We start from the raw sequence: 26,883 nt of genomic DNA on the forward strand, positions 1-26,883 counted from the left end.
TTCTGGGGCCGTTACTAAGTAAAATGAGGGTGACGCAAACCCCAGCACTTTGACACCCAGACAGTGGACATGAGAACCAAGACGGGCTCACCCCCGATCCTGTCTCCAAGAACCCGAGTCCTCGCTTCTGTTTCTCTACCTGCATAAAACGTCCATTTGCTCTTGGACTCGTTCTTGAATTCTTTCCTGTGCAAGTCAAGAGAGCAAATAAATAAGAGAGGATTCCGGGCAACGACCTGCAAAGTGGGACGTGGGACGGGAGAGAAAGGAGAGGTGCCCGGGCGGTGCCCGGGGCGACACTTTCAGAGACTCCTGACGCAATCTTTAACAAATCATTAAGAATACTTTTCCTGTTTTTTAAAAAAAGAAATCTCCACTCCACAACCTTTAGAAGTATTGTCAGAAGTTGTTAGGGGAAGAATTCGGATAATTAAACGAGCCGATCCCGCCACGAACGTCTTCCCATGAAATGAAGATGCTGCCCGGAGAGTGTCTTTCATCCTCTATGTTCCGTGAGCCCCAAATGATTTCTGTTTGCTTTGGGCTCATCTCCACACTACCGCCCTTTAAATAATTGGCGATTTCACCACCCACACCCCCCTTTAATCCTAAGGGATGTTCCGTGAAGATGAAAAATAACACTGGAAACCTCCGGCCTGAGGAGTTCAGTTTCGGATTTAATTAAGACTTTCATTTCTTTGGGGATTTCGATTAAATCCTGCAATGCTTTTCAAAAAAATAACATTTCAGTCCAATTATTTATATGCATATAATGGAACTAATGGCGGGCCCTCCGTTTGAATGGGGGAGACCTCCCTATTTCAAGAGCGGCGTCCCGTGGCGTTCGGATCACTTTAGAAAATGAATACGAGTTTCTCTGACTTTCCGCTGCTCACAAAGGGGCTGAAGGGTTTGGGGTGTCGGCACGTTACACGGAAGGGAGCCCGATTAGAAAGTCATGAATTGTGTTTTTTTTTTCTGGAATTTTTTATTTAATATTTGACCGCAGGTTGCTAGAAACTTGGAAAGTGAAACCTTTATGGGGCGTGGGGGGAACGACTGTATTTTCTGCCCAGCTCTTCCAGCCCTAAAAAGGCAACACCCCGATGAACGTGCCTCACGGACAACACGTAACGTGGGGGTTTTCAGAGGGTCCTCCGTCCACGGAAGCCCGTTTGCCTCAGGGGTAAGGCGGGTTCAACCCCCAAGCTGGCTCCCTTCTTGCTGAAAATTAAGAAAAGAGAAGTACTCGGTCATAAACACCCCCATTCTTTTTTTTAAAAAATAGGTTTTAAATTGATTTCAGAGAGAGGAAGGGGGAGGGAGAGAGAGAAACATCACCGATGAGAGTCACGGATCGGCTGCCTCCTGCACGCCCCCGACTGGGGATCGAGCCCGCAACCCGGGCCTGTGCCCTGACCGGGGATCGAACCCCGATCTGGATCCTCGGTCGACGCTCAGCCGCTGAGCCACGCCGGCCGGGCCCTCGGCTCTGTAAACCCAGCTCCTGTCTCGTGCGAACGGCCCCTCTCCTCTCCGGGGCTCTACCCGCCGGTTGCCGCTGTTCGTGAGACTCCCCTTCTTCTAACGCTGCTCTGGGTTCGGCGACATCCGAACGGGACAAGATAGAAACGGTGGGTTATTTCTGGCGACGTTCGCGTGGAAGGGGGGATGGGCTTATTTACGTGTGTCCACACGACACGGCCGAACCCTAACCAAGTAGATGGAGTTTTCCCTTTAATCAGACTTCCAGGTAATTAGCCGTCGGCGGAGATAAATGACAATTTATTCCGTTTTCACAGCCAGCTTCGGTCAAATAAAGATCACGCGGGGGGACGGCCAGCTGGGGCTGCTAATGTTCTATGCGTGTGAAAGGATTTGCCAGTATTGTCGCTTCAGTCCCGTCACGGTCTGAAAAGAAACCTCTGCCTCCAGCCCCCCTCCCTAAACAGTCCCCTCCGGAAATTTCTCGTTGAATACGTCGCCATTCGGGTTTCCAGGACCCCAGGGCGAGGTTTCGGGGTGTCTGTGGATGTCCAGCCCAGACGAGAAGGATCCCACGAGCCTCGTGCCCTGTGACCTGTGTCCTCTGAGAGGCGCCGAGTCCGGTCAGAGGCCACGGCGGGTGTCGGGCGACGCTAGGAGGGCTCCGCGCGGACAGGCGATGCGCGTGGCGAGGGAAGGGGCGTGGAGGCTGTTTCTCGCACGATCACCCTCGTCGGGGCCTCGGGAGGCAGCCCCCGGGGAGGGGCCGGGTGGGAAACGCTTGCTGGACAGTCGGACCTCGGTTCCCGGACGTCTCCCATCTCCAACGGTCCGTTTTGCAGCCCGGCCGCCCTCCACGCCGACGCCCGTGGGCCCCGTCACAGGCCTCTCGGGCCGCGGACGAAGGAGGGTGGGCACGCGTGTGAGCGGGGTTACCGCCAAACCTCGCCGGCGTGGCTGGTGCCGAAATCGCAACCCGAGCGCCACCGGACTTGGGGAGACGCCCGACGTTGAAATGACCAACGTGTTTATGAAAGGATGGCCGGTAATTCACCCGGGAGGGGAGCGAGGCAGGGGAAGGCCGTCACCGGACGTATGAGGGGTTTCTGCTGAGAACGCTGCTCAGAACTCGCCTGGCCCCCCCCAGACACAACTGGCCTATTCGTCTTTGCAAAAAAGAGGGGGCGCAGGGGGCGTCCGCAGCGGCGGATCGGGTGTGAGCGCCCTGCAGGGAGGAGGGGACCCCGCTCCTGCGCCATCTGCACACAAGGCCATTGCTTCACTCAGACGCCACGCGGACGCCTGCTCGGGGCGCGTTCCGTTTTAGGGGCGACACGCGGGCCCCACGTCGCCCGAGAGCGCACCGCTGGCAGCCCAGCCCCGGGCACAGGCTGTCTGTCCCCAAGCACCCGCCTCTCCAGCGTCTCCTGCCCTCAGCTCCCGCCAGGCGGGCGGCGGGCGATTCCGCCGTCTCCTCCGTTCACGGTTCCCCTCAATCACACCGCTCCCCACGCGTCCGGCCCTGACGGGAAGCGACACAAACCCCCCCGGGGACGGCATCCGTCTCTGGATGAGACGCAGCGACGGTCTGTCAGCCCCCAGACCCGCCGGCTGGCCTCTGGGAAACGCGTCCTGGGCGTGATGAATCTTTCACCCTGCCCAGCGCCCGCCCATCCCCGCCGGGTGCAGACCGGGGACGCCGCGGGGGGAAGTGCAAGGCATTGAGACAGGCGGTGAGACAGGGTCCGCCCAGCTCCTGGTCCTCTGGCCCACCTCCCGGGTGGGCGAGGGCTTCTCCGTCCGGCCACGTCCAGCCCCTGCTCAAACCCCACGCACGGCCCTCGGGCGGCGGGCGCCGGCTCAGGCCGCTGTCCGCTGCCCACCTGCTGTCCTCAGGATCCACGTCCTTCCAGGCCGCTGGCTGACCTCGACCCGCCTCTCAGACCCTGTCCTCGCGCCGACCGCTATGACCTTCCTAGCCCCCCAAGTCCCCCCTTCCCACCGCCCCAGCCCAAAGCCTCGCCCTCGTCAGCTCTGAAGATCAGCCAAGCATCCCCTGTGTGTTCCCGGACGGGACCTACGCCGACGCGTTCTCCCCCTGAAAGCGAGAAAGGGCTCCCGGGGGCTCAGGGCTCTGAGATGGTCCCCACCCGAAGGACCCGAGCGCGGCCCGCAGGTCACGCGTCCCAGCGGAGGCCAGGAGCGGCCAGGTCCCAGGCCGCCCCTCCCGCCCCCGTGAACACGCCGCACTGAGACGGTCCCTTCGCTGGCTCCAAAGTCGCTGCCTTTTTGTGGTGGTTGTTCATTCCCACGCTAGGGATGTTCAGCCCTTGATTTTTAGAGACAGTGGAAGGAAGGGAGGGAGAGAGAGGGAAACACTGATGCGAGAGACGCACCGACGGGCTGCCTCCCACACGCACCCCAACCAGGCCGGGATGGAACCTGCAACCCGGGTGCGTGCCCTTGACCGGGACTCGAACCCGAGACCCTTCGGGGCGCAGGCTGAAGCTCTAACCACCGAGCCGGGCCCGCCGGGCGGAGCCCAAAGTCTTGAGTCGAAGGCGGACGCTCAGTTCCCCTGATCCCGACGTTCGCAAGGATGGGAGCGAAGCTTTTCCGTTCGTGGTGCATCTCATCGTCGAGAGGAGCTCGGTTTCCCCAACACCCCCCACAGCAACATGGGCCCTGCAGGGATCAGCCCCCCCGCCCCCCGCAGCCCCCGTTTCTGGGCGGCCGAGGCGTTGAGCCTGCGAGACGCCCCGCGGCCCAGCTTGGCGCCGTATCCAGCGCTAGTCTCCACCGCGAGCGGCTCCTGACGGACACCCTGGAATTACACACGGGCCCCGCCTGCCCGTCGCCACCCCGGCGAGACCGGCTGGAGGTTTCAAAGCGGGGAGCGCGCCCCGGGAACGTGCAGGAAGCGGGCGTCGCGTCTGCCACGGGAAGGCCTGCCTGGAAGCGGACGGCGCAGCTTAAGGACGCTCGCCGGGCAGGCAGGCCGCCCTGAGGAAGCGCCTGTTGCTTGCGGAGCCGAGCCCGCCGCGCTCTCCAAGCCGGGCTGCGGGGTGCAAGGGCCCTTCCTCAAAGGCTCCGAAATGCGAGCAAAACAAACATGCTGGAAGCAGGACTATTAAAGGAGCCAACAGGGAGCCTCTGCCGCCGCTCTGTGGAGGCGGGAAGCTGCCGTCTCCAGCGGGCCGGGGCTGGCGCCGGGGCATCCATCCTCCGCTTTCCGACGACACCCACGCCCGCGTCTTCCCCCAAAGCCAGAGCTTTCACCTGCTCCCAGTTCCGACGCCGCCCAGGGGCCGCCAGGGCCACGTGAGCGGGAACCGGCCGAGCGCACACTCTCAACCGTGTAGCCGAGATTCGATAAATTATTCCCCCGACGTGACGAAGGAAGGCTCCGTTTCGCGTCTCTGCGACAAAACCCCGCCGGTCCTGGAGCTTCCAGCTCTTACGACATCCGTCTAAACGCTGACAACGGCCTCACCGTGGATCACAGACAGCGTGCGGACACACGGACAGTGACCCCAAAGCTTTCCCACCCGGGTGCCAGCAGCAGCCTCGTCGTAAGAGGGCTTGTGCCCCGGCCAGTCGGGCTCAGCGGTTGGCGTGTCGGCTCCGAAGACTGAAGGCTCCCGGGTTTGATTCCGGCCAAGGGCACCGACCTGGGTTGGGGGCTCGATCGCTGGCCCCAGGCGGGGTGCACGGGGGAGGCGACCCCGTGGGGTGTCTCTCTCGCATCGATGTCTCTCTCGCCCCCTCTTTCCCTTCCACGCTCTGTGAAAAGCAATGGGGAAAAATCCTCGGGCGAAGATTTAAAAAAAAAAAAAAAAATCGCGGCTGTTGCCGGGCCCAGGTGTCGTAACCTGCTTTGGGGACTTGAAAAGAGCGTTTTTTTTATGGACCTGGAGGGCGAGGCTGCTTTCTGCAGGAGGCTGCTAACGCCACGCGAGGTCTCTCCATGGAACCGCGCCGGCTGGGTTCACCGCCCCAGCGCCTGTGGTGCTGCGCCCGCCTCGGGGGTGACAGGTACGGAGCTCCCCGGGTACCCGGGTGCCCTCGTGAGCCTCTTCCAAAGCTGGATGCTTCCCATCCGGTAGCAGCTCCGTCCCGCTCAGTTTCCTGTAAAATCAGCCTCCCCACAGGTTACTGCGGCTCCGAGGGCCAGGCAATCAAAGCCCCGAGAGAGGTTCATTTACGAAGCCGAGCGCCTTCATCTCCTCCGCAGCCTCCGGTCTACCACCGATCCGCCCGCCCGTCGGCACCGTCCCCGTGGGGGCCCTCGGGCTGGGCGGAGACTTTTTGTACCTTGCCAGCAGGTAGGTCGTGGAAAAAATAGTCTGTTCTTCTTGCAAAAAGCCAGGCAGATGGCCCCTGCGTCCTGGGGACTGTCAGTCGAGGTAATGGGAGGTGAGCGAATCTCCAAGCTCATCCCTCTGCCTGCCAGCTCCAGTACCTCGCAGGCTTTTTTATTTTTCTTTGTAATCTTCACCTGAGGATGTGTATTTTTAAAAAAATATATGTTTTTTTTATTTCAGAGAGAGGAAGGGAGAGGGAGAGAGAGAGAGACGTCAGTGATGAGAGAGAGTCATCGATCGGCTGCCTCCTGCACGCGCCCGACTGGGGATGGAGCCCGCAACCCGGGCCTGTGCCCTGACCGGGAATCGAACCCCAATCGCCTGGATCCTAGGTCGACGCTCAACCGCTGAGTCACGCCGGCCGGGCGGTCCTGTGGATTTTAATCACGATGCCCAGACCAGCTCGCGGCGAGAACAGCTCTCACGAGGAATGATGTCCGTGTGTGGAATAAAGCTGACGAAGGAGGTTTCCTGAAAAATATCATTGCCCCACAGGCCCTAAGTCCCTCCTGAGCGGATGGCCGCTGGGAGGGTGTGGAGGGAGGAAACGCAGGCTGGGCCCCGACTCGGGGCCTTCCAGCCACCGCGGTCCCGGGCGCGTCCTCTCACCGAGCGTCCCAACCCTCAATCAGAAAACGGGGACAGTAAAAGCCCCCCCAGGGTTCAGGAGGGCCAAGTACGCGCCGCCAGGAGAGGCCGAGTGGCCGGTCAAGCTCCTGTGGGGCCGGGTCAGCAATAGGGCTTCTAAACCGTGTTAAAATTCAGGACGTTCGTGAAAGTGCACAGCCTCCTGCCCGGGCGCCAGCGCTCGTCGGGCCAGAAATACTCAGACAGTGACACGGAGGATGGTGGCCGGGGGGAAAGTGCAAGATGTGGGTGAGATGAAGACGGGCAGACGGGACCAACCCAGAAAAGATGGTACCCAGGATGTGGGTGGTCAGGGAAAAAAGGCAAAGGGTGTGTGTGAATGTATATTGTATGTGTAAGTGTGTGTAAGTGTGTATATGAATATATATGTGTGTCTGTGTGATTGTGTGATGTGTGTGAATGTATATGTGTGTGTGATGTGTGTGTGAATGTATGTGTGTGTGTGATGTGTTTGTGTGATGTGTGTGTGCAGCATGTGTGCATCTGATGTGTGCATGTGTGTGACGTGTGTGTGGTCTGTGTGTGAATATATATGCATGTGTTGTGTGTGAATGTGTGTGTAAGCATGTGTGCCTGTGTGTGTGCATGTGTGTGGTGTGTGTGTGACACGCATTTGTTACACCTGCGTTTTCATTACGTTTTCACCTGTAATCATCTCACCTGAACCTCTCCACAGCCTCACCCCCACCAAAGCCATCGCACCCCTGGCGTAATGAACCCGGCCTGGTTTTATCTGTTACAACTTCAACCAGCTCCCATCAAAACACTATGACCTTGTGGGAACCAGCTAAGAGGAGACTGAGAACCGTTAGGAAGTTTGCACGGAAACCAGACGGCCTGCCCAGGCCTCCTCCGGCCCGAGGTCCGAGCGCAGACAGGGCAGACGCCGAGGCCGTGCGAACGGCGCACTCGGCGGGCAGACACAGCGGCCGTTCCTCCCGGAGCTCCGGCCAGAAGACGGCTCCGTCCACTCGCTGCAGGCGGCGCGTGGGCCCAGAAAGCGTCAGGGTCGGGGACCCCAGTCAGCGAGCGCTCGGGGAAGTCGGCCGATGACGAGAATAGACCTGCACCTTCTGCGGGGAGCTCGACAAAACCACCCACCACCCGGGCGGAGCTCGCCCCAGCACGCGAGTGCCCGGTGGCAGCGGGCCTGCCCTCGGGGTCACAGGACCGCAGCCCTCCCATGGCCTCGCCTCCCACGGCCTCGCCTCCCACGGCCTCGCCTCGCCTCCCACGGCCTCGCCTCCCACGGCCTCGCCTCCCACGGCCTCGCCTCGCCTCGCCTCGCCTCCCACGGCCTCGCCTCCCACGGCCTCGCCTCCCACGGCCTCGCCTCACCTCCCACGGCCTCGCCTCCCACGGCCTCGCCTCCCACGGCCTCGCCTCCCACGGCCTCGCCTCGCCTCCCACGGCCTCGCCTCCCCTCCCACGGCCTCGCCTCCCATGGCCTTGCCTCACCTCCCACGGCCTCGCCTCCCCTCCCACGGCCTCGCCTCCCACGGCCTTGCCTCACCTCCCACGGCCTCGCCTCCCCTCCCACGGCCTTGCCTCCCCTCCCACTGCCTCGCCTCCCCTCCCACGGCCTCGCCTCCCACGGCCTCGCCTCGCCTCCCACGGCCTCGCCTCCCACGGCCTCGCCTCGCCTCCCACGGCCTCGCCTCGCCTCCCACGGCCTCGCGTGCCACACGGATCCCTGCTTGCTCCCTGTTCTAGCACCAGCTGCAGGGCTGGCCCCAGGCACCTGCGCACGTTAAAGAACCGCACGGAGACTCCGAGGACTCTCACCTTGGAGTCACCTTGGAGGGGCCCGTCTGGGCAGGGAAGCGCCATCTTTACGCACAATTGTCACGCTTACAGTAGCTTTCCGTGCACAAATTATTCTATGGACTTTTTGCTTTTTAATATTTTTTATTGATTTTTTAGATATGGAGGAAGGGAGAGAGAGAGAGAAACATCAATGACGAGAGAGTCATTGATCGGCTGCCTCCTGCACGCCCCGTGCTGGGGTTCGAACCCGCGACCCGGGCCTGTGCCCCAACCGGGAACCAAACCAGTGACCTCTCCATGCACAGGATGCTGCTCCACCACTGAGCCACACAGGCCAGGGCTCGTTAATAATTTTGGATATTAGTTTCATGCTAGAATAACAAGATTTTGAATATATTGGATACATATTGATCTTATAATATATTTCATAATATATGATCAAATATATTATAAAATCAATTCCATCTATTTCTCTTTAACTTTATTAATGCGGCTATTAAATTTTTTAAAATTATATATGTAGCTTGCGTTACATTTTTATTAGCATGAATGGAGAATGTGTTTTTTAAAAAAATATGTTTTATTGATTTTTAGAGAAAAGGAGAGGGAGAAGGAGAGAGAAACATCAATGATGAGAGAGAAACATCGATCGGCTGCCTCCCGCAGCCCCCCACTGGGGATCGAGCCCCACAACCCGGGCATCTGCCCTGACCGGGAATCGAACCGGTGACCTGGTTCATGGGTCGATGCTCAACCGCTGAACCACACCGGCCGGGCGGCAAATGTTTCATTCACATATATACACATACATATATATACACGCATATGTAAAAAATAGTTCTGTTACTCTATTCTAGATATTAAAATTATACAGACAAGAATCAGGGGTTTTCTCTTTGCCCTTGGAAATAAATATTTCACCTGCATTAAAGCAAAAAACTATTTGAAGGGGAAAAAAGTGATTGCTTCTCTCAATCCTTACATCAAAACGGTCTTTGTAGTTTTACATGAAATAGACACACATCAAATATGCGTTTTGCTTTAAAAAAAAAAAAATCAGCCTGACTGTTGAAGTATCTCGTGATGACAGGGGCTCGGGGGGCCGAGTTCGAGGGGATCCTCAGGGCTCACACCTCACTGCTTTCCCGACGCGGCCTCGGCCCCGAGCTGCACACCTGGGGACCAGGTGAAGGTCAGCACACAGACCAGGCCTGTGAGTATTCGGGGCCTGGCGGGCAGGACGGACGGAAGGACGGACGTGCAGGTGTACGCTCACATCTTCCAACCTTTTTTGCTGCTGTTAATCTTCCCCTGGGGGTATTTTTTCCACTGATTTTTAGAGAGAGTGGAAGGGGGAGGGAGAGAGGGGAACACGGATGTGAGAGAGACACATGGACTGGTTGCCTCCCACACGCACCCCAAGCGGGGCTGGGGCTTAAACCTGCAACCCAGGTACTTGCCCTTGACTGGGAATCAAACCCACTAACCACCGAGCACACCGGCCAGGGCACCTTCCAGCCGACGCTTCCAACAGCCGGCAAAGAACGTGTCTCTCCAACGCTCCACGCCGCCAAAGCTGGTTTTCTTTTCTTTTTCTCTCTTACGCGCTCACGCAGACGGCTGGGACGCATGGTCTTAGACGGTCACGACTCTTCTTACAGGAAGAAATAAGATAACACACCCCGGTGGACAAAGGGACAGAAACAAACCTCTCCTTCCCCCTCCCCCGACCCCTCGCGAGTCTAACAAACCGTCAGCCGGGGACTCACAGCGAAGCTACGATCGGCCGGCGCTGAGAGGTTTTCAAACTGCTGGACAAACATCAGTCTCTTTTCTAAAAAGTTTCACCAGGGTCCAAATTGTTTGCAAAGAACCTCCGGGGACTCGACCCCTAGCTTTTCGGTCCTTTGGCTGGGAGGCCGGGGGAAGGGGGAGGGAGGCTGGGGGACAGAGACTGATTTGTAGGTTAATCCCCCCCCCCCCACCGCTCTCCTAGGTCTAAGTCCACTAAACCTCCATGCAGGGCAACATCGCAAAACAGCTGACGTCCCTAAGAGCCGACAGCGAGCGCCGGGGAGAGGTAAGGGGCGAGTCCGACGTCGCAAGTCTTGGGGGCAGCCCCGGAGCCCGTCGGTAGGCGAGCGGGTGGAACAGCTGCGGGACACTCACGCGTGGAGCACTACGCAGCCGTGAAAAGGAAGGACCGCTTCCCCTTCGCAACAGCGCGGGGGGACCCGGAGGGCATCGTGCCCAGGGAAGTAGGCCGGGCAGAGAAAGACAAGCGCCATAGGATCTCGCTCATGTGTGGAATCCAATGGACAAACCGAACTTCCCAGCAAATCAGAGACAGGCCCGTAGGGAGCAGGCTGCCAGCTCTGGTCCTGGGCGAGGGGAGGCTTTGGGGGCGGGGAGGGATTGAGCAAAAAAGAGAAACAAAAAAAGAGAGAAAACGCATGGACAGGACAACAGTGGGGTGGTTGTGGGGGTGGAAGGCGGCATCGAGGGGATAAATGCGGATGGAAAAAAGAAAATTAAATTATTTTTAAAACTCTCACATCCTAAACGCAACGAGGGAACCCACAGTCCCCGCGAATGCCCCCCGAGCACGCCATGGACGAGCACGCGTGGGGGAGCTAAGGCGGGAAGCGAAGACTTTCCCACGGGGGAAACCAAGGCTCCCGAAGTTTTATTTTTGGAAAATTTAAAAGCGGACGTTTTTCTACACTTTCCGGATGGTCCTTCAATTCAAGGCGTTAAATCGGCTCCGAAGCTACCGCAGAGCTAAAAGCATGTTTCCCAGTTTCTTTCACGACATTGGGCTCCGAGTGAAAACCCCCAGCATTTCGTTTCCTTGGTATTCACTGGGTGACATTGTCTGAGCCGCCCTGACCTCCGCAGAAGGCAGGGCCCACCGCCCGGGGCACGGCGACCTTCATTTCCTTTAGTGATTCTCTTGGACTCAACGACTGTTTCCTTACATAAAATCCCCTCATTCAGGCAACGACAGTGCGAGGCATGAATCTGAGAGTCTCAACGGAGAGACCTCGGCCCAGGAACGAGCTAATAAAAAACTTCCAATCCTATATCCACTTGTTACAAAGACCATCATTAATCCGAAGCCAAAATCCAGTCACCGGAAAACCTGGCCACAGCGCGAGGTTTTCATCAATTTAAAGCACAGGGTCCGCTCGCTCTCCACGCAAAGCTCCACAAGCCGGGCTCCTAACAGCATCGCCGCCGAACCACGCTCGAGAAGCAATAAGCCGTAAATAAACAGGCTCCTCGCGACGATAAACCACAGCAGAGCCTCCAGCACCTTCGCGTGATGTTCAGCCCCACGCCTAAGTGAATTTAATGGAGTCAAAACTGCAGACTAATTGCTCCGGATGCAGCTTATTATCTGAGCGATCCGAGCGCCGCGGCAGTTACGGGGAGATGAATGGCCCCCCTCGCTGCGCAAACACGCTTCCTCTGAAATCCACGCGCATCCACGCGCCGTCTCCTCTCCCCCCGCAGCCGGGCTGGTGGGGGCCGCGGGGGCCGCGGGGGCCGTGGAGACGGCGAGAACCTCGACCCCACCCCGACCACGTCACCGAGCCTCTGCTTCTTCCTGACGCGGTCGTGGGGGGGTTACCTGAGCGGGTTTCCTCCGTCGCCAGTGGGAAGGGGGTTCTCGGGGACGCTGCTGGAACGGGCATTCCCGGAGGCCCCGCGAGAGGATGAGACGCGGGACAAGGCTTTGTCTGCGTGGCGTTACCTCCCTCGGGTCGTCAAGTCCTATGTCCCTGAACCCGGGCCTGGAAAGGGTGCAGCCGGGCCTTCGGCAGAGCCAGAAGCACAGCCAGTGTCCAGTTTCTGTCCCACGGTGGAGCTGGGCCCCATGCGGCGTCAGGCTAGTCGCGGTCCGTCGGTCCGTCGGGGAAGGTCCGCGTGGCCGTGAGCCACGTGGGTGAGTGCAGAGCCTGCGAGACCCACAAACCGGGAGGCAGGGCTCAGCAGCAAGGCCCCCGGGGGCGCAGCAAGGGCAGGAGCTTCAATAGCGAATCTTCCCGCACGTGTGGTGGCCACTGACTTGTGCCCGGGTGTGGCCGACAGGTAAGCCTCCTCCGAGGTCACCCAGCCCTCACCGGGCGGGCGTCTAAGCTCCCTCTGTCCGGTCCTTTCCCCCAGTGACCTGCGGGACGCTGCGTAAATGGCCTGTCTCTATCACCCAGTGTCCCCTTTACTCCTGTCCTGTTAAAATCGACCAGGTTATTACAATGGCATCAATACCATCAATAACGGTGTCTCATTCCGTTTACCTTGACCCACTTTCTTTCTTTGCTCCCCCAAAGCACCCCTCCGCCTGAGTGTTAGAGGCCAAACCCAGCGTGCAAGCCGGGCTCCCCTTCCCCGGTGTTGGAGGGACACGGGGACCCGACACGTTTTGTGTCCGTCAGAGGCTCGTGGCTGTGTGTCCAGGAAGGTGAAACAGGTGCCGCATTAAAGTCCTGGGACGCTCAGGGACACGGGCCCTTAGTCACACTTGCCCCTTCGGAGGAAGGGCCCCAGGGAGCGTCCCCGGCGGACGGTCCTCGCGTTTGCCCAGGACGGGTCCTCGTGATGAGAAGACGGCCGGAGAGTCGGCCGGGAGTGGGAAAGTCTGTGCGGAATTCAGCAAAAGCCACGGTCTGGGGACCCGAATCCATAAATCCCCGGTTTGCTTTTTAGAGCAACCCAGACACTAAATAAGATCAAAATGCAGCCTCCGAGTCCAATGATGTTAAGCAGCCACTTAAATAGTAATTAAAAATGTCACAGCCAACTTGCCTCCCTCTGTTCCACAGGTGCATCCTTCAGACTCTCTTCACCCCCACCCACGGCTCGCAGGTCCTTCCTCGGCCACTTTGGGGGCGTGGTCATGTCCATTTGCCCGGCCGCTCACCCCCAGGCCCTGTTCTCTGCCTCCACTGTCCCCCCTCCACGCACCCAGAGGTGGCGGCTACCTAGGCGACGTCTCCGTCAGGTTCGAGCACGGAGCACATTTCAACAGATGCGTCTAAAGACTGTGCTGGTGGCTGGGCGGCCCCGTTAAGGGAACAGAGACGCTGAGCCCGGACTTGGCAGACAGACGGACAGACAGATGGCATCGGTGAGCCTCCTGTAACCCACAGGTTATGCGACTTTTTCTGCTGACCAGCCGGTCCCTGGCTTTCATCAGGTCACCCTGGGTGCAGATCAACCGACTGTTGACTCAGAGAAACTTGCAAAGGAGTAAAATGTCCGGATTTTCAACGCCTGACCTCCGGCTGAGCCGGGTCCCCAGTGCGCACAGGGGATGTGCCAGGATGTCCGTCTGTCTGTCTCTCTCTCCCCTCCCCACACCTGCTGTGTAACTCGTATCTCTGAGGTATCCACGTGTAAGGTGAGACTGGAAAGTACCTGCTGCCCCCCCCCAAGCATGAGCTTACTCATTGAGTCTTAGCATTCATCACACCCTAATTGTTCCTGTTTCCAAAGCAACTCATTGAATAATTAATTACTGAGCTATGAAAAACCTAACGTTGCCCTGGGCGGTGTGGCTCAGTGGTTAGAATGTCGGCCCACGCACTGAAGGGTCCCGGGTTCGATTCCAAGCAAGGGCACGTACCTCGGTTGCCGGCTCCATCCCTGGCCCCAGTCCCGGCATGTGCAGGAGGCAACCGATCGATGGTTCTCTCTCACTTCTCCCTCCCTCCCTTCCACTCTCTCTAAAAATCAATGGAAAAAATATCCTCAGGTGAGGGTTAACCCCAAAGCAAAGTCTAAGATACACAGTGAGTGTCAAAATTTTAGAATCCGCCAAACGAATGCTACAACAGCCCCAAATACTCTAACGAGAATAATAAACTGGCCTCTTCAGAGCAGAGTAGGAAAACTCCTTCATCAGTTTTAAAGCGTCCATCACCACCACTCGAGGGCACCTCTGGGGCATGTTTTAGAGAAATTGGGGCTGTTTCCAGCTCTTTGGTTGGGATGCCCACCTTGCGCTGGGTCACCCGTGGAAAGGGTTGAATCTAGTCTCCCAAGACTGCGAATTCCCGTTCCCTTCAGGATGAACCATATGAGCAAGTGGGGAGACAGACTCCGACCTTGGAAATGTTCTGAAGGAGCCCCCCACTCCCCAGCACAGTCTCCCCATTTTACCCGGCAGACCGTGTGGGCGCCTTCTGGCCCGAGCCCACCTCCGCACCCACGGGCACGAACACATGCTTCTTAGGAGCCTGTGTTCCAAGCTAAGAACTTCGCAGCTTGAGATGAGAAGTTAAATCTCTTAAAAAACTGATCAGACACCAGGAAGGGGGCAGCGCTACATAAATTGCCAGGAAAAATTCTATCATCGCGAGACTTGATTATCTGGGTAACATGTTGTGTGAAGCCATCTGTGGAGAACCGCATTCCAGGTCCTGCTGCCTCACAGCCCCTGCTGTTCACAAGGAGACACCACTGCGGAGGGGGGCCCACAGCCCCGACTCAGAGCCTGTGCTCATGCCCATGTCTCCCAAGAAGGGGCTGCTGCAAATTTCAACTCCATGATCATGAAATCCCCCTGGAATGGGAGCCGAGAGAGGCCAGTGGTATCTGTTATTTGCTACCTGCCTGATACGAGACCAGATCTAATATAAATGCAGAATTAACAGGGGCTTAGAGGACGTACACACCCACCTGTGATCTCAGGGGGACTCAGACTGTCCCCACTGTGACCTCAACTTGTTTATTTATTTATTTTTAATTCTCACCTGAGGATATTTTTTCCATTGATTTTTAGAGAGAGTAGAAGGGAAAGGGGGAGGGAGAGAGAGAGATGTGAGAGAGACACATCAATTGGTTGCCTCGTGCATGCACCCAGGCCAGGGCCGGGGATCGAACCTGCAACCCAAATACATGCCCATGACCAGGACTCAAACCTGTGACCCTTCGGTGTGCAGGCTGACGCTCTAAACACTGAGCCACATGGGCCAGGGCTATTTTTTTGTTAACGACTATGACTAAACACCCTATTTTTTCTTCCATCAGTTCTGCTCTAATTTCATACCTGAAATTCCAATCACTAGTAATTCCATGGGGTTGCAACATCCACAGTTACTTGCGAAGATTACGGATGTTCTCGGGGACCTTCAAATTTTTTTAATGATCAGATTTATCTCCGTCATTAGCGGGGCCCAGGTAGAGCAGCACATGGAAGGATTTTGATAGAGTGAGTCAATTAAGAGCAAACAGTGGTAGGTTACAGGTACTAGAGCCAATTAAAGGCCTAGGTGGGCACATGGCAGGAAAGAGTCCTGAAAAGTACACGACAGGTGGAGAGGAAGGAGGACTGACAAGGAACTTTCTGACTTGAGCTATTTTTACCTGAGCTATTTTCCTCCAACCCTCTTCACCCATCCATCCCCCTTCATTTACTTATTTCCTCACTCCAAGGAATACAGGTTGGAGAACGCCAGCCTCATGCAGAGTTACAACAAAGAGTTAGGCTTAAATTCCACCCAAATTGACATGGTTATCTGCTCCCCTGCTGTTAAGCCACAAGGTAACCAAACCTGAAACGTGAAATAGAAACATTGTAATTCATTTGGACTTTCTAAACATTAAGGCCACAATGTAACCAAGCCTAAAACTTGAAACAGAAACATTGCAATTCATATGGGCTTTGCAAACCTTAAGGCCACAATGTAGCTAAACCTAAAACAACACTGTAATTCATTTTGGGCTTTGCAGACGATACATGTGAAACAAGAATATGCAACCTCTGCTCGTCTGATTTTTTTAAAGCTAGGGCTCCAAACCATCACAGGTCTCCCAAAGCCTCTACAGAACCCTTTCTTTCTCAAATTATATACTTTTCCTCAATTTTTGGAAGTCTAGACCCGCAGGCTTGTTCTTCCCTCTCTTTCTGGTGGAGAGGAGGCGAACGATGTCGACCGCAAAACCCAACGGGTTACCGTCAGACACCGGTGTGGCTCATTTGCAGGGACGGTAATAAAACTACGATTCCCAGCGAGGCAGAAACGCGGCGACCGCTCATTCCGCCCAGTGATTAGCATCCTGACGTTCTCCATGAGCACCTGGAACCGGGGACGTGCGGGTGAAGGTTAATAAAACGTATTTCCAGCCGGCCAAGCCCACCAGGCTCCCCTAGAGCACCTGAGGTCTCGGCTAAGCTCTCCGTGGTAACGCCACTACTAAAAAGGATTCGGCGGAGTGACATCATTGCCCAGGGAAATGCATCTGGTGCAGAGAAGGCATTTTCCAGAAGGAAAAGTCAGCCGCCTTCCACCCGTGCTGCATTGGGGCTCCGCACACAGCCCACCTGGGGTTGTCCGGTTCTCATTTAGCCCATTAAGTGGCACCTGCCTAGTGACTTCTTTGAGTATCTCCTGTAACCTGCATCTCAGAAGACCGGGAACCACTCGTAGATGCCAGAGCACAATAGGGGATGGCTTCAAGGTGGATGCTTGCTTCACTGCCATGTGGTTGGCTCTGGTGATGACACTAAATGTCCTTCTTTTAAGAAGAGCACCACCCAAGCCACCCTGCTTGCTCTCCTCGTGACTTCACCCTGCTACGCCCATCTTCTCCCGCTCAGGCCCCTCCGCCCCGTCTCCAGGACCCACGGGGGTTCCCAGGCAGAGATTTCTTTCTTGTTCTGCAGGAGCTCTCTCCAGGGTGCCCACGACTGCAGTTCTCCACCCACAGCCTTCCTCCCCCCACCCATCCTGCGGCCACACTGCGTCTCCCTCCCTGTCCCGAGGTTCATGAGGACTAGATGTATTTCTACACAGTCTTGATGACCTGCCCTCCGTCTTCTTCACCCTCCAGTTTCCTTTCCTCGGGAGATAACTTAGATCCTGGACAGAACAGGATTTTAATCTATACCAGTACAAGTACTGACTCCATGGCCCACTTTCTGAACCGCAAAAAGACTACCTTGCCTTCAGGAGACTCATTAAAAAAGCCATAATATTCAATCTGATTTTCCTGGGTTTCCTCCCACTTTCGTTTTTTATTTAACACCACATTTATCTTCACTGCGGAGGCCTTTTTGCTTTCTCCTTTTAACACAGTTCCATAAAAAATTAACTCTTATGATGGATGGTCCAAGCCACGTCCTCTGTTTCAGTGTCTAATGTCACTACTGGACAAAGGACACTGGGCAGGGACTGCGAGGAGTCCTGTCCTGGTTCTGCACCTGGGCGCCCTTGGGCAAGTCTGTCCTGGATCAGAATTCCAGTCTCCACGCATTTCAACGTGCACTTTACAGAACGCGCCGTTGGTCACAGGCATTCACTTCACAAAACTCCCCTGTGCTAGCGTTACTGTTACGATGATTCGTATCAACAATGTCACCCATCAGCCAGCACCAGGTTGGGGACCCATCATGTAAGAGAATAGGAACATCGGGGCTACATGTTAGGACATGTGCAGCTCGAGGACAAACAAAGTGACAAAACATAATTGTTACACACGGATCAGATCGGCTGGTTTCCAGGTCCCAGGGAGGTACAGGGGTGACTGAACATGACATAGAGCAAAGGATCCAGGTTGGCCACAGAACACAGACTATCTCCAATACGTAAAGATCTTTTAAGGAAAGGAGCTTCTCGTTTATTCGTGAGATTCCTGAGCCCAAGAGGGTGGACTGGGTCACAGGGTGCCCCCCGAGGTCCTTTCCGACTGTGTGATTTTGTGATGTATGTGGCCCCTGACTCTGTGTCCATCTCCCCCCCCCCCACAGAAGTGGCCACTAGAAACAGACCCTGCTCAGTATTGGGGGAAGATGCACAATGCCCTGGGAGCATGGGGAACTCATCTCCATGACGCCTCTTTTCTTTCCCAACGTCACTGACCACGGCTTTCTTATATTCCATCGCTGGAATGAGGACAGCAGATTTTAAACCAAATCTGTGCTTTTACTGTGTGTGTGTGTGTGTGTGTGTGTTTAATCTTCACCCGAGGATGTGTTTATCGATTTGAGAGAGAGGAAGGGAGAGAGAGAGAGAAACATCAATGAGAGAGAAGCATCGATCGGTTGCCTCTGTACACACACCAACCGGGGATCCAACCTGCAGCCCAGGTATGTGCCCTGACTGGGAATCGAACCCGCAACTTTTCAGTGTACAGGACAGTGCTCCAACCAACCAAGCCTCCCGGCCAGGGCTTATTGATTTTAAGGGGGGGGGAGAGAAGTCCCTTAATTTGGTTCTCCAAGGAGGGATTCAGAATGTTTTTGAGAATACTCTGAATTTAAATCAAATTAGCTTCAGCTTTTTCTATTTCACCTGCTGGGCTTAAGTCTGGGCAGGAAGGAGGGGAAGCAAGTGCGGGCCAAGGCGACTGGGTTTTCACCGAGGGACCTGCCATCTGATTGGCCTCAGAGCCAGAGGATGAACTCAATTCACACAGCTTAAAAGATTTATTCTTTCCCAGCATTTCTAGGCTGTTAATACCTCATTCAAAAATCAATTTTAGAGTCTCCAAAGAGAAAGAGCCGTAGTCTTCCAGAAGCCTGCTCTCCCTCTGGTTTATTCCAATGTGTTCACACAGCATCCTTTAAAAAAACAAAACAAAACAAAACACTCTTTCCAGATATTCACCTATTTTTAGTACATATTTTAGCAAACAAACCAGAAGAAACGGCCATTTCTAATTAACAGGTAAAATCACTGGGGCTTCTACCTTTTCCTAGATTTTTTTCCATTAAAGTGCAGTAATCCTCAGCCTACAGAAGTTCCTTCCAGCCACCGCCCCCATGGTGGCTCCTGACCGCCAAGGCCTTTCAGAAACGGCGCCCCACCTCCGTCAGCTGCTGAGAACTGAGCGGTCATCTAATGAAGATCCATGAATTGTTCAAGAATGCTGGACACCGGAACCAGGCCCCACCAAACCCAGCCCTCAGATTAATGCCTCAAGTACGAGACGCAGGTGCTGCTAGCACCTGATCCCGGGTGGGGGGCGTGCAGGAGGCAGCCGATGGGTGTTTCTCTCTCACTGAATGTTTTGCTCTCTCTCCCTTCCTCTCTCTATAAAAATCAATAAAAATATTTTAAAGACCTCAGCCCAGCCAGGGTGGCTCAGTGTTTGACCTATGAACCAGGAGGTCAGGGTTCGATTCCGGGTCAGGGCACAGGCCCAGGCTGCAGGTTCGATCCCCAGCAGGGGGCGTGCAGGAGGCGGCCGATCCATGACTCTCATCATGGATGTTTCTCTCTCTCTCTCCCTCTCCCTTCCTCTCTCTCTGAGAAATCAATAAAAGTTTTTTTTAAAAAAAGGAAATAAGGCCTGATGATTGAGAGAAAGCTATAAAGTTAGTCCAATGAAATGATCTCCAACTTAAAAACCAAACCAAAGTGCAAACCAGCATCTGTTCGTTTCTGTCTCCTGAAAAAAACAACAACCTGGGACATTTCCCTCTGTCCCGGCCTCCCCGTGAATCCCACCACCCGCGGACGGGGCCACCCCGGAGCTTCAGGGGGAAGGTGAGCTGGAGAACTCAGTCGGAGCTCCGGGTGCAAGCGCGCAGACTAAGCCGTCTCAGTGCCTTTTACGAACTGAGAGTGGGAAAAGAGGAGACGGCCTCTAGAACTAAGCGTCCCGTTCAGTTCTTTGCGTCCCGAGCGGTTTGGTGGAGTTTCCACCCCAGTCCCTAAGGGTGCGTTTGTGCGGCTTCTCCTACCCCAATTCTGCTGTCCACCCCCAACATGTCCCACGTCACGGGGTGGGCTCCGTGCATTCCTCGGCGCCAAGAAGATGCCGCTGAGAATGGGGGGCTGGGGCCTTCCCCGCTGCTCCCGGGGCCACAGCCGCCCTGTGCCCCCGCCCCCGTTACACCTGCTGACGTCTCCCACGACCGAAGCAGGTGCATGAGTGGGGGGTGGATTTCCAATGACCCAAAGGTACGAAGTCAAACGAGAGCTTATACACCCCCCAAAACCCACACCCCGGTGACCTCCACTCTCCTGGTAGGCGGAGCAGGCAGAGAGCAAACTGTTTGGCAGCCGCCAACCTGCTTTTACGTAACCCAGACCTAGACGGGGCCTCCCAGCGCTGCCCTCCGGCTGGACCTGTGACTAGAGAAGTCTCCTCGCCCTGACCGGCACCTGTGACCCACCGTCAGAAATGCCACCTGAGTCCTCGCTGGAGCCCGCAAGCCCAGGGCACGGCCATGCCATGGCGAGAGAGGGTGCCGGCCTGGGGTGGGCGTATTTCTTTACTGAATAAATGCTCCGTAGGCGGTTCGTCAAGGAGGCGGCTCCGCGTGCCTATGGGACCCGCCGGTCTCCACGCTGCACTGAGCGCTAACCTCCCGGCACCGCGGCCGCCGGAGCCCAGAATTCTCAGGTCCCCGCAGTCCCCAGATCTCTCCCCAGAAGAAACCAAACTGCACCTGAGCTCTTGAGCGGATGGTGACCACAATGGGAGTAACAAGATGGTATTTTTCTTTTTTTTCAATCGAAAACGGGTTTTGAGAAAATGACCTAAAAAAACGCAGCTCGCATGAAATACAGATGCTAAATTGCCTTCAGGCGGTCTCTGAATAGTTGACGGTGGGATTGTCACACAGTGTCCCCCTAAAGGCGCCTTGCTTTCCCGAACTCCAGGGGGGCCTCCTGTCCTGGCCCCGCTCCTGGCCAGCACAGCCCTGAAATAAACAGGGGACCGCAGCCTACGCTGTTGATTTCCCGGGTCCGAGAAAACTGCTCTTCGAATCTACTGGGGTCTCCCAGGATCGCCTTCGGTGACCTCCCTGAGGAGAAGGGAGCAGGAATTAACCTATAAGCATCCTCCAGATCTCCCGAGAAGGGAATCACACGGACACAAGTGGCAAAACCCAGCCGCTGGGTCCCCTTGACCCCCAAGTGCCTGCCCAGGGTGGGCCCCTGGGGGCAGGGTGAGCGCTGGCTGCCGGCTGCCATGGGGAGACCCCAGCGAAGCCCGGGCCACCCCCAGCCAGCCCTTCAGACCAGCTCCCCGTGAGCTGCGGCTCCCACCGGGCCAGGCTCTGCGCCCTCAGCCTTTCTAACCGGGAGAGCCTGCACCCTCCCAATCCCCGGGACGGCCGCTGTGCCTGAATTCCTTCAGAAACACTGAATGGAGCAAGGAGGGGAGGGACAGGGTTACCCGAGGAAAGTCCTTTAAACGCGCCTTCTCTTGACTTAGGTTAGAAGCAAAGCCAACTCCTACTGGAGGGTGGGAATAAGCTGAACTTTGAGGGGGGCTGCCCACCTCCGCAGCCGCCCCCCAGTTTGGAAACCTTCCCAAGGGGCACAGGCTAAATTAGGCAGCCCTGGCCGGAGAGGCCTTTGTCCGAAGTCCCTTCACATCAAGTTGACCTCAGCAGGAGCTCCCACTGCCACGCGATGGACCGAACACGAGGGGGGGGGCTTTTAGAAATAGGGGGGGTGGCGGGAGGGGAAGGCAGGCCCCGCAGCGCGCCCCGGGCGCGCTCCCCCACTGCCCGCTGTGGCTCAGGCATCGCACACCCGAAACCCGGTTCCTCCGTGTCGCGGGCACACGCGCGCCCACGGCACGGCCCCGCGGCGTTACCTGCTCCTGCTGCTGCGCGGATTTCGCCGGGGCGCTGGGCTCCTTGGCCGTGGTCATGGTCGCGCGTCCGGGGCGCGCACCGGCTCGGGCGCAGGTGCGATCGGCTGGCGCGGCGAGTTTGGAGCCCCCGGCGAGGAGCGCGATCGGCGGGGGTGGGGGGTGGGGGGTGGGGGTGGGGGGTGGCACCCGGGCTCAGTCCATCTTTCCGACCCCGCGCGGCGGTTCTGGGGAGGGTGGGGGAGGGACGGCGGGCGGACCAGCCTGGTCTCCCCTTTCCAGAGCCAAGCGCCGGGAGCGGATCCGGAGAAGGAAGATGCTGCGGCTCAGCCGGGCTTCTCCAATTAGCGGCGGGCTCTGCAATCGCTACAGTAACCACGACGACTGCTTAGCAACCGGCAACTGGCGGCGCGGTGCAGGGAGGGGACCCGAGTGTGCGCGCCGCTCCCGCCCGCCCCCGGCGCACGGCGCATGCTCGGCTGCGGGCGGCCGGGTGGGGAGGGGGCTGGGGGGGCGCTGGGGGGGAGGAGCCTGCAGAGGGGGTGCCAGGGAGGAGGCCCTTGGAACTGCGGGCCGACCCAGGCCAGAGCCCCAGGGGTGCGCACGGCCGCAGCCCCGGGAACTTGTCCCCGCCCTGCCCAGGTGGCCCAACCTGCACCTGGCGGGGGCGGCAGGAGCCCAGCCGGCCGCGGGTCGCACCTGGGCGGAGGGGGGCACCGAGGGGCCAGGGGAGAGACGGTCTTCATTCTTCCCTTGTGCCAAGTGCCCGGGGGCGTTTGAGGAGGCAGGTGGTCTGTGGGCACCAAAGAATGCCATCTTTTCTGCGCGCCCAGCCGGTCGTGCAGGAAGCCAGCGGTGGGAATCTTGGTTTTTATTTTCCTTACATTTCAGAAAACGTAGGTTTCATCTTTTAACTCAAAGGCTCTCCTGTTTGTCTTTGAAAATCAGCCAGGCTCCCAAGGGTGTCTGGGATGAAAGACGGGAGCCTGAAGGCGACCTTAGGGGAGGCCAAGGCTGCCCGCTGAGTCTGGGTGATGGGGGGGAGCAGGGACACAGGGGAGATGGCGGCCCTGCTCTCCCTGCAGGTCCTCGCTGCCCTGTCCTGACCCGGCTGGGCCACTGCCCCTCTCAGGGGGACACAGGTGGCCGCTCCAGGAGAAAGCCCGTGGGGAGCTCCCAGGACAGGTCGCCAGTACTTGGCGGGTGGGAACGCCTTCGGTTAACACGCCTCCACCTTTCCTCCACCAGCAGGGCTCCGGGTGGGGCATTGGCTGGCCTGGGGAGCCAAGCTGCCCTGCACTCAGTAGGAACAAACGTCTCAGTGAGAAGGTCCTCGCGCATCACTGCTCACCCCGGCCTCTCGGTAAGACACCGGGCAGCTCCTTCAGAGAGGAGGCTACGTGGATACGCCTCCATCCCAAAGGTGTCTAAGGGAAGACTCCCCTCACTCAGCTCTTCCCCGAAGCCCTGGGACCCCTGTCATTTCACAGAACATGCTGGCAGACTCCAGGGCACTGTGTCTTCTCGAGGCACAGATGAGTCCCGAGAGTGGCCGGGTTGCCCGTCACCCTTGCCAGGGCCTGCACTACATTCTGGCTCAAGACTTTCCTTGGCACAGCCGGGAGATGTGTGGTTCAGCCAAGAATACGGGCAAGGAGCACCCCCTTGTAAAACCCTCCCCACGGGAGGGCCGTGCACTGCCCTGTGTTCCCCTTTGCACGGACCCCCTGCAGGACCGGAGGGGCTGGGGACCTGGTGGCGAAGTTTCCATGGCTGAAGGGAGGGTGCCGGGCCCAGCAAGCTCTCAGGGGAGTCCTCCTACAGCTACAGGCTCCAAAGTGCAAAGTGAAGCCGCTGGGGTCCCCATGCCACCCTGCCACGGAGGCCCCAGCAACAAAGACTCAGAAAGGAGGCCTGGCCCCTGGCCCCTCACATAGCTGGAGAGCAGTGGCCCCAGGAGGACCTGCTGACAGGTGAGATCACAGTCCCTGCTGCAAATTGTACTTCGCAGGGTCAGTCCCATTCTGAGCGTCTCAGAAGCGATCTGTCCTCTGGGCTCCTCTCCAATGAAAACTCCTGAGGCGGGTCAGACCTTAAACCACCTTCTGCTAAAAGCCCCCAAAAGGGTCCCCTGCTAACCCACGGTGGCCGTGGCCGCACCCAGGACTGACACCCAGGGGTAGGGGCAGGGGCAAAGGGCCTCGGGTCCCAGCTAAGCTGGTGGTGCCCTGGGGCGCTGAGGTGTGTGCCGTGGGGAATAACACACAACCTCTCCCTTCGGGCACCTCTGGTAAAGACCCAAATTACTATTTTACACCTCAAATGAGTGTGGGTATAATGCACTTTGCACACATTGCAAGATTCTACCTGACACTTCATAGGAGCCCCCTGCTGGCATCAGATCATCGGCTCACTTGGGCGCTTGCCTGGACAGCACCCCGAGGCCCCCGCACCCTCATTCGTCATCCCTGCCCTTCAGGAGTCCCTGGCGGGAGGGAGTGGGCCAGCCTGGTCCAGGGACAGGCAGGTGGTGCCACTTAGGCTTTCCCTGGGACTCTCTGGCGCCAGGTCCCCGAGGCCACCTTCTCTGCGGACTTGGCTTGGACGGCTGTTAACAGAGAAGGGCGGGACTTCCTGTGAGATGCAATGACAGGGATGAACCTCGAGGACGCCGCTCGCTCGGGGTGAAGTGAGCCAGTCACAGGAGGGCAGATTCTGCGGGATTCGCTGCTCTGAGGAGTCTGACAGTCAAGTCCTAGAAGCAGCGAGTAGAATAGTGGCTGCCAGGGGCCCGGTGGGGGCAGGGAGGGAACAGGGGGAGATGCCCAGTGTGGGTACCGAATTCCCACCATGCAGATCCCCGCCACGCAGTCCTAGAGCTGAGCTCTGCCCTACACCGCCCTGCCTCCCGTTAACTTCCCGCACCGTACGCTTAAAAATCCGTCAAGAGGGTAGATCTGGTGAGAGAGAGAAAGCGCGGCCTTTTATGCATGTTTTCAAACGAGTCAGTGTCCCCCCAGAGCACAAACTCGGGCTCGGGTTTACCCGTCACGTTCAAGGCCTGTGACAGTCACTATGGATAGGGACACGGAGAGCCCCGCTCCCGGAGCCGCTGGAAGGCAAGTCTCCTGGGGCGCTGGGCGGAGGGAAGGTTAACCACGGCAGGTGCGGGACGTGGTGCCCCACGCGGCTGCGCAGACAAGAACAAAAGTATGGATACACTTCTGGAAAACAGCGTATAGGAACAGTATGGTTTCCAATAGTTACAGGTTTCGGGAATATGGCATGAAGAAGGAAGGGTGAGTCCACCAGCGACAGGAGAGTAGCAAAAGTGCCTCTGCACCCCCTTCCCGCGCCTCCCGCGAGGGGACTTAGTTGACGTTGGCCCTGCTGAGCGAAGGGAGAGCGAAGACGCTTTCTCGCCCCCACGACGACCGCATAACAGTGGCCGTCCCACCCCCAGCAGCTCCGCGAGGCCGGCCCGCCGCCTCCCGCACGGTGCAAACGGAAATCGATGTTCGGAGAATTGAACCACGGAACCCACAGCTACCCAGCCAGTAAGTAGCCAGAGAGGAATCTGAACGGTGGCAGCCGTGTCCCCGGGAGCCCCGCTGCCGGAAATGCCTGGAGCGGGGACTGTTGAAAAGATGTAACTAGTGCCTGCGCCAGGGACACACCGAGCGTTTTATACATAGTATCTCAGCGAATCCTGAAGACGCTGCTGGATACACTGTTGCAGGCACCTGCCAGGCCGCCCGACGGGGTGACTCGCGCAACAGAAACTGACTTTCTCCCAGGGGCAGGGCCAGAAGCCAGGGCTGAGGCGGTTTCCTTCCCATGCCCTTCACAGCCGTCCTCTCCCGGGGCCGCACCTGGTCACCACCAGGGCCCGCACCTGGTCACCCCCCGTGCCCACACCTGGTCACCCCCGGTGCCGTCGGTGCCCTAATCTCTTCTTCTTAGAAGGACCCCAGTCAGGCAGGATTAGGACCCGCCCGTCTGACCTCAGCTCACCTTAATCACTTTGTTTATTTTTTATTCTACCTGTAGTAATCACTTTTAAACAAAATAGGCTTATAATTTCCAGATATGACTCATATTCCTCAGTAAACAGTCTCCTGTTCAAAACCACTCAGTTATTTTATTTATTTTTCTTATTTTTGGCAATCCCTCCTTACTTATTTAAATTTATCGGTTTATTTTTACGCATCGCCCCCCCCCCCCCGTTGGCAGCCATCCGCTTGCTCTCTATACCCATGAGTCCGTATTTTGTTCACTATTTTGTTTTGCTTTTTTCTTTAGAGTCTACAAATAAATAACTTATTTCACTTAGCATCTGACACCCCCTCCCCCCGGACTATCACCAATGCCGTGCCTTGGTCTTTTTGACGGCTGAGTAATATTCCGTTACACATACGCTCCACTTCCTCCGCTTTACCCAGTCATTTCTCTACGGGCGTTGGGTTGCTCCCGCGGCCTGGCTGCTGTAAATAACGCTGCAGTGAACACGGGGGTGCAGCTATCTTTTCACATTAGTGTTTTTGTTTTCTTTGGATAACTACCCAGGAGTGGAATGGCTGAGTCCTATGCTAGTTCCATTTTTAATTTTTTGAGGACCCTCCACACCGTTTTCCACAGTGGCCGCCCCAGTCTGCATCCCCACCAGCAGCGCACGGGGCCCTTTCCCCACCCCCTCGCCAGCACGTGTTTGTTGACGTGTTGATGGAGCCGTTCTGGACCCACCTCATTGCGGGTTTAATTCGCATCTCCCTGGCACTAGTGATGCTGAGCATCTTTTCCTATGTCTGTCAGCCATCTGTATGTCTTCTTAGGAGAAATGTCTATTATTAATCAGCGCTCTAAGGGCCCTCTCTCCAAACAGTCAGGTTCGGAGGTGCTGGCGTTAGGACCTCAACATGTACATTTGGGGGGAGGGCACCATTCAGCCCATTGCCCTATTAGCCCCGTTCTACTTACGAGGACACTGAACTTGAAATGAGCAAGAAGCCCTTACAAAGTCACATCATTGCAGCAAAAGGGAGCGGTGGCAACTGTCTGG

At 57.1% G+C, this 26,883-nt stretch overlaps 1 protein-coding gene across 5 annotated transcripts in view; it reads right to left on the reverse strand.

Moving 5' to 3' along the window:
- Window positions 1–26,883, reverse strand: part of DPP6 (dipeptidyl peptidase like 6) — a gene marked incomplete at its 5' end in the record, with an annotated part of 373,544 nt that overhangs the window by 151,192 nt on the left and 195,469 nt on the right. The window contains one exon of one of the 5 annotated variants that reach the window (XM_081148108.1): window positions 21,828–22,231. The exons of 3 other annotated variants lie outside the window; for them this stretch is intronic. In XM_081148108.1, coding sequence (XP_081004234.1) covers window positions 21,828–21,884 — 57 coding nt within the window. Of the gene's footprint in view, window positions 1–21,827; window positions 22,232–26,883 lie in introns of those variants that run through there. One more of the 5 variants, XM_081148110.1, reaches the window with a different exon arrangement.

The sequence above is a fragment of the Miniopterus schreibersii genome (assembly GCF_964146895.1).
Source record: "Miniopterus schreibersii genome assembly, chromosome: 9".
In the NCBI taxonomy this organism is placed as follows: domain Eukaryota; kingdom Metazoa; phylum Chordata; class Mammalia; order Chiroptera; family Miniopteridae; genus Miniopterus; species Miniopterus schreibersii.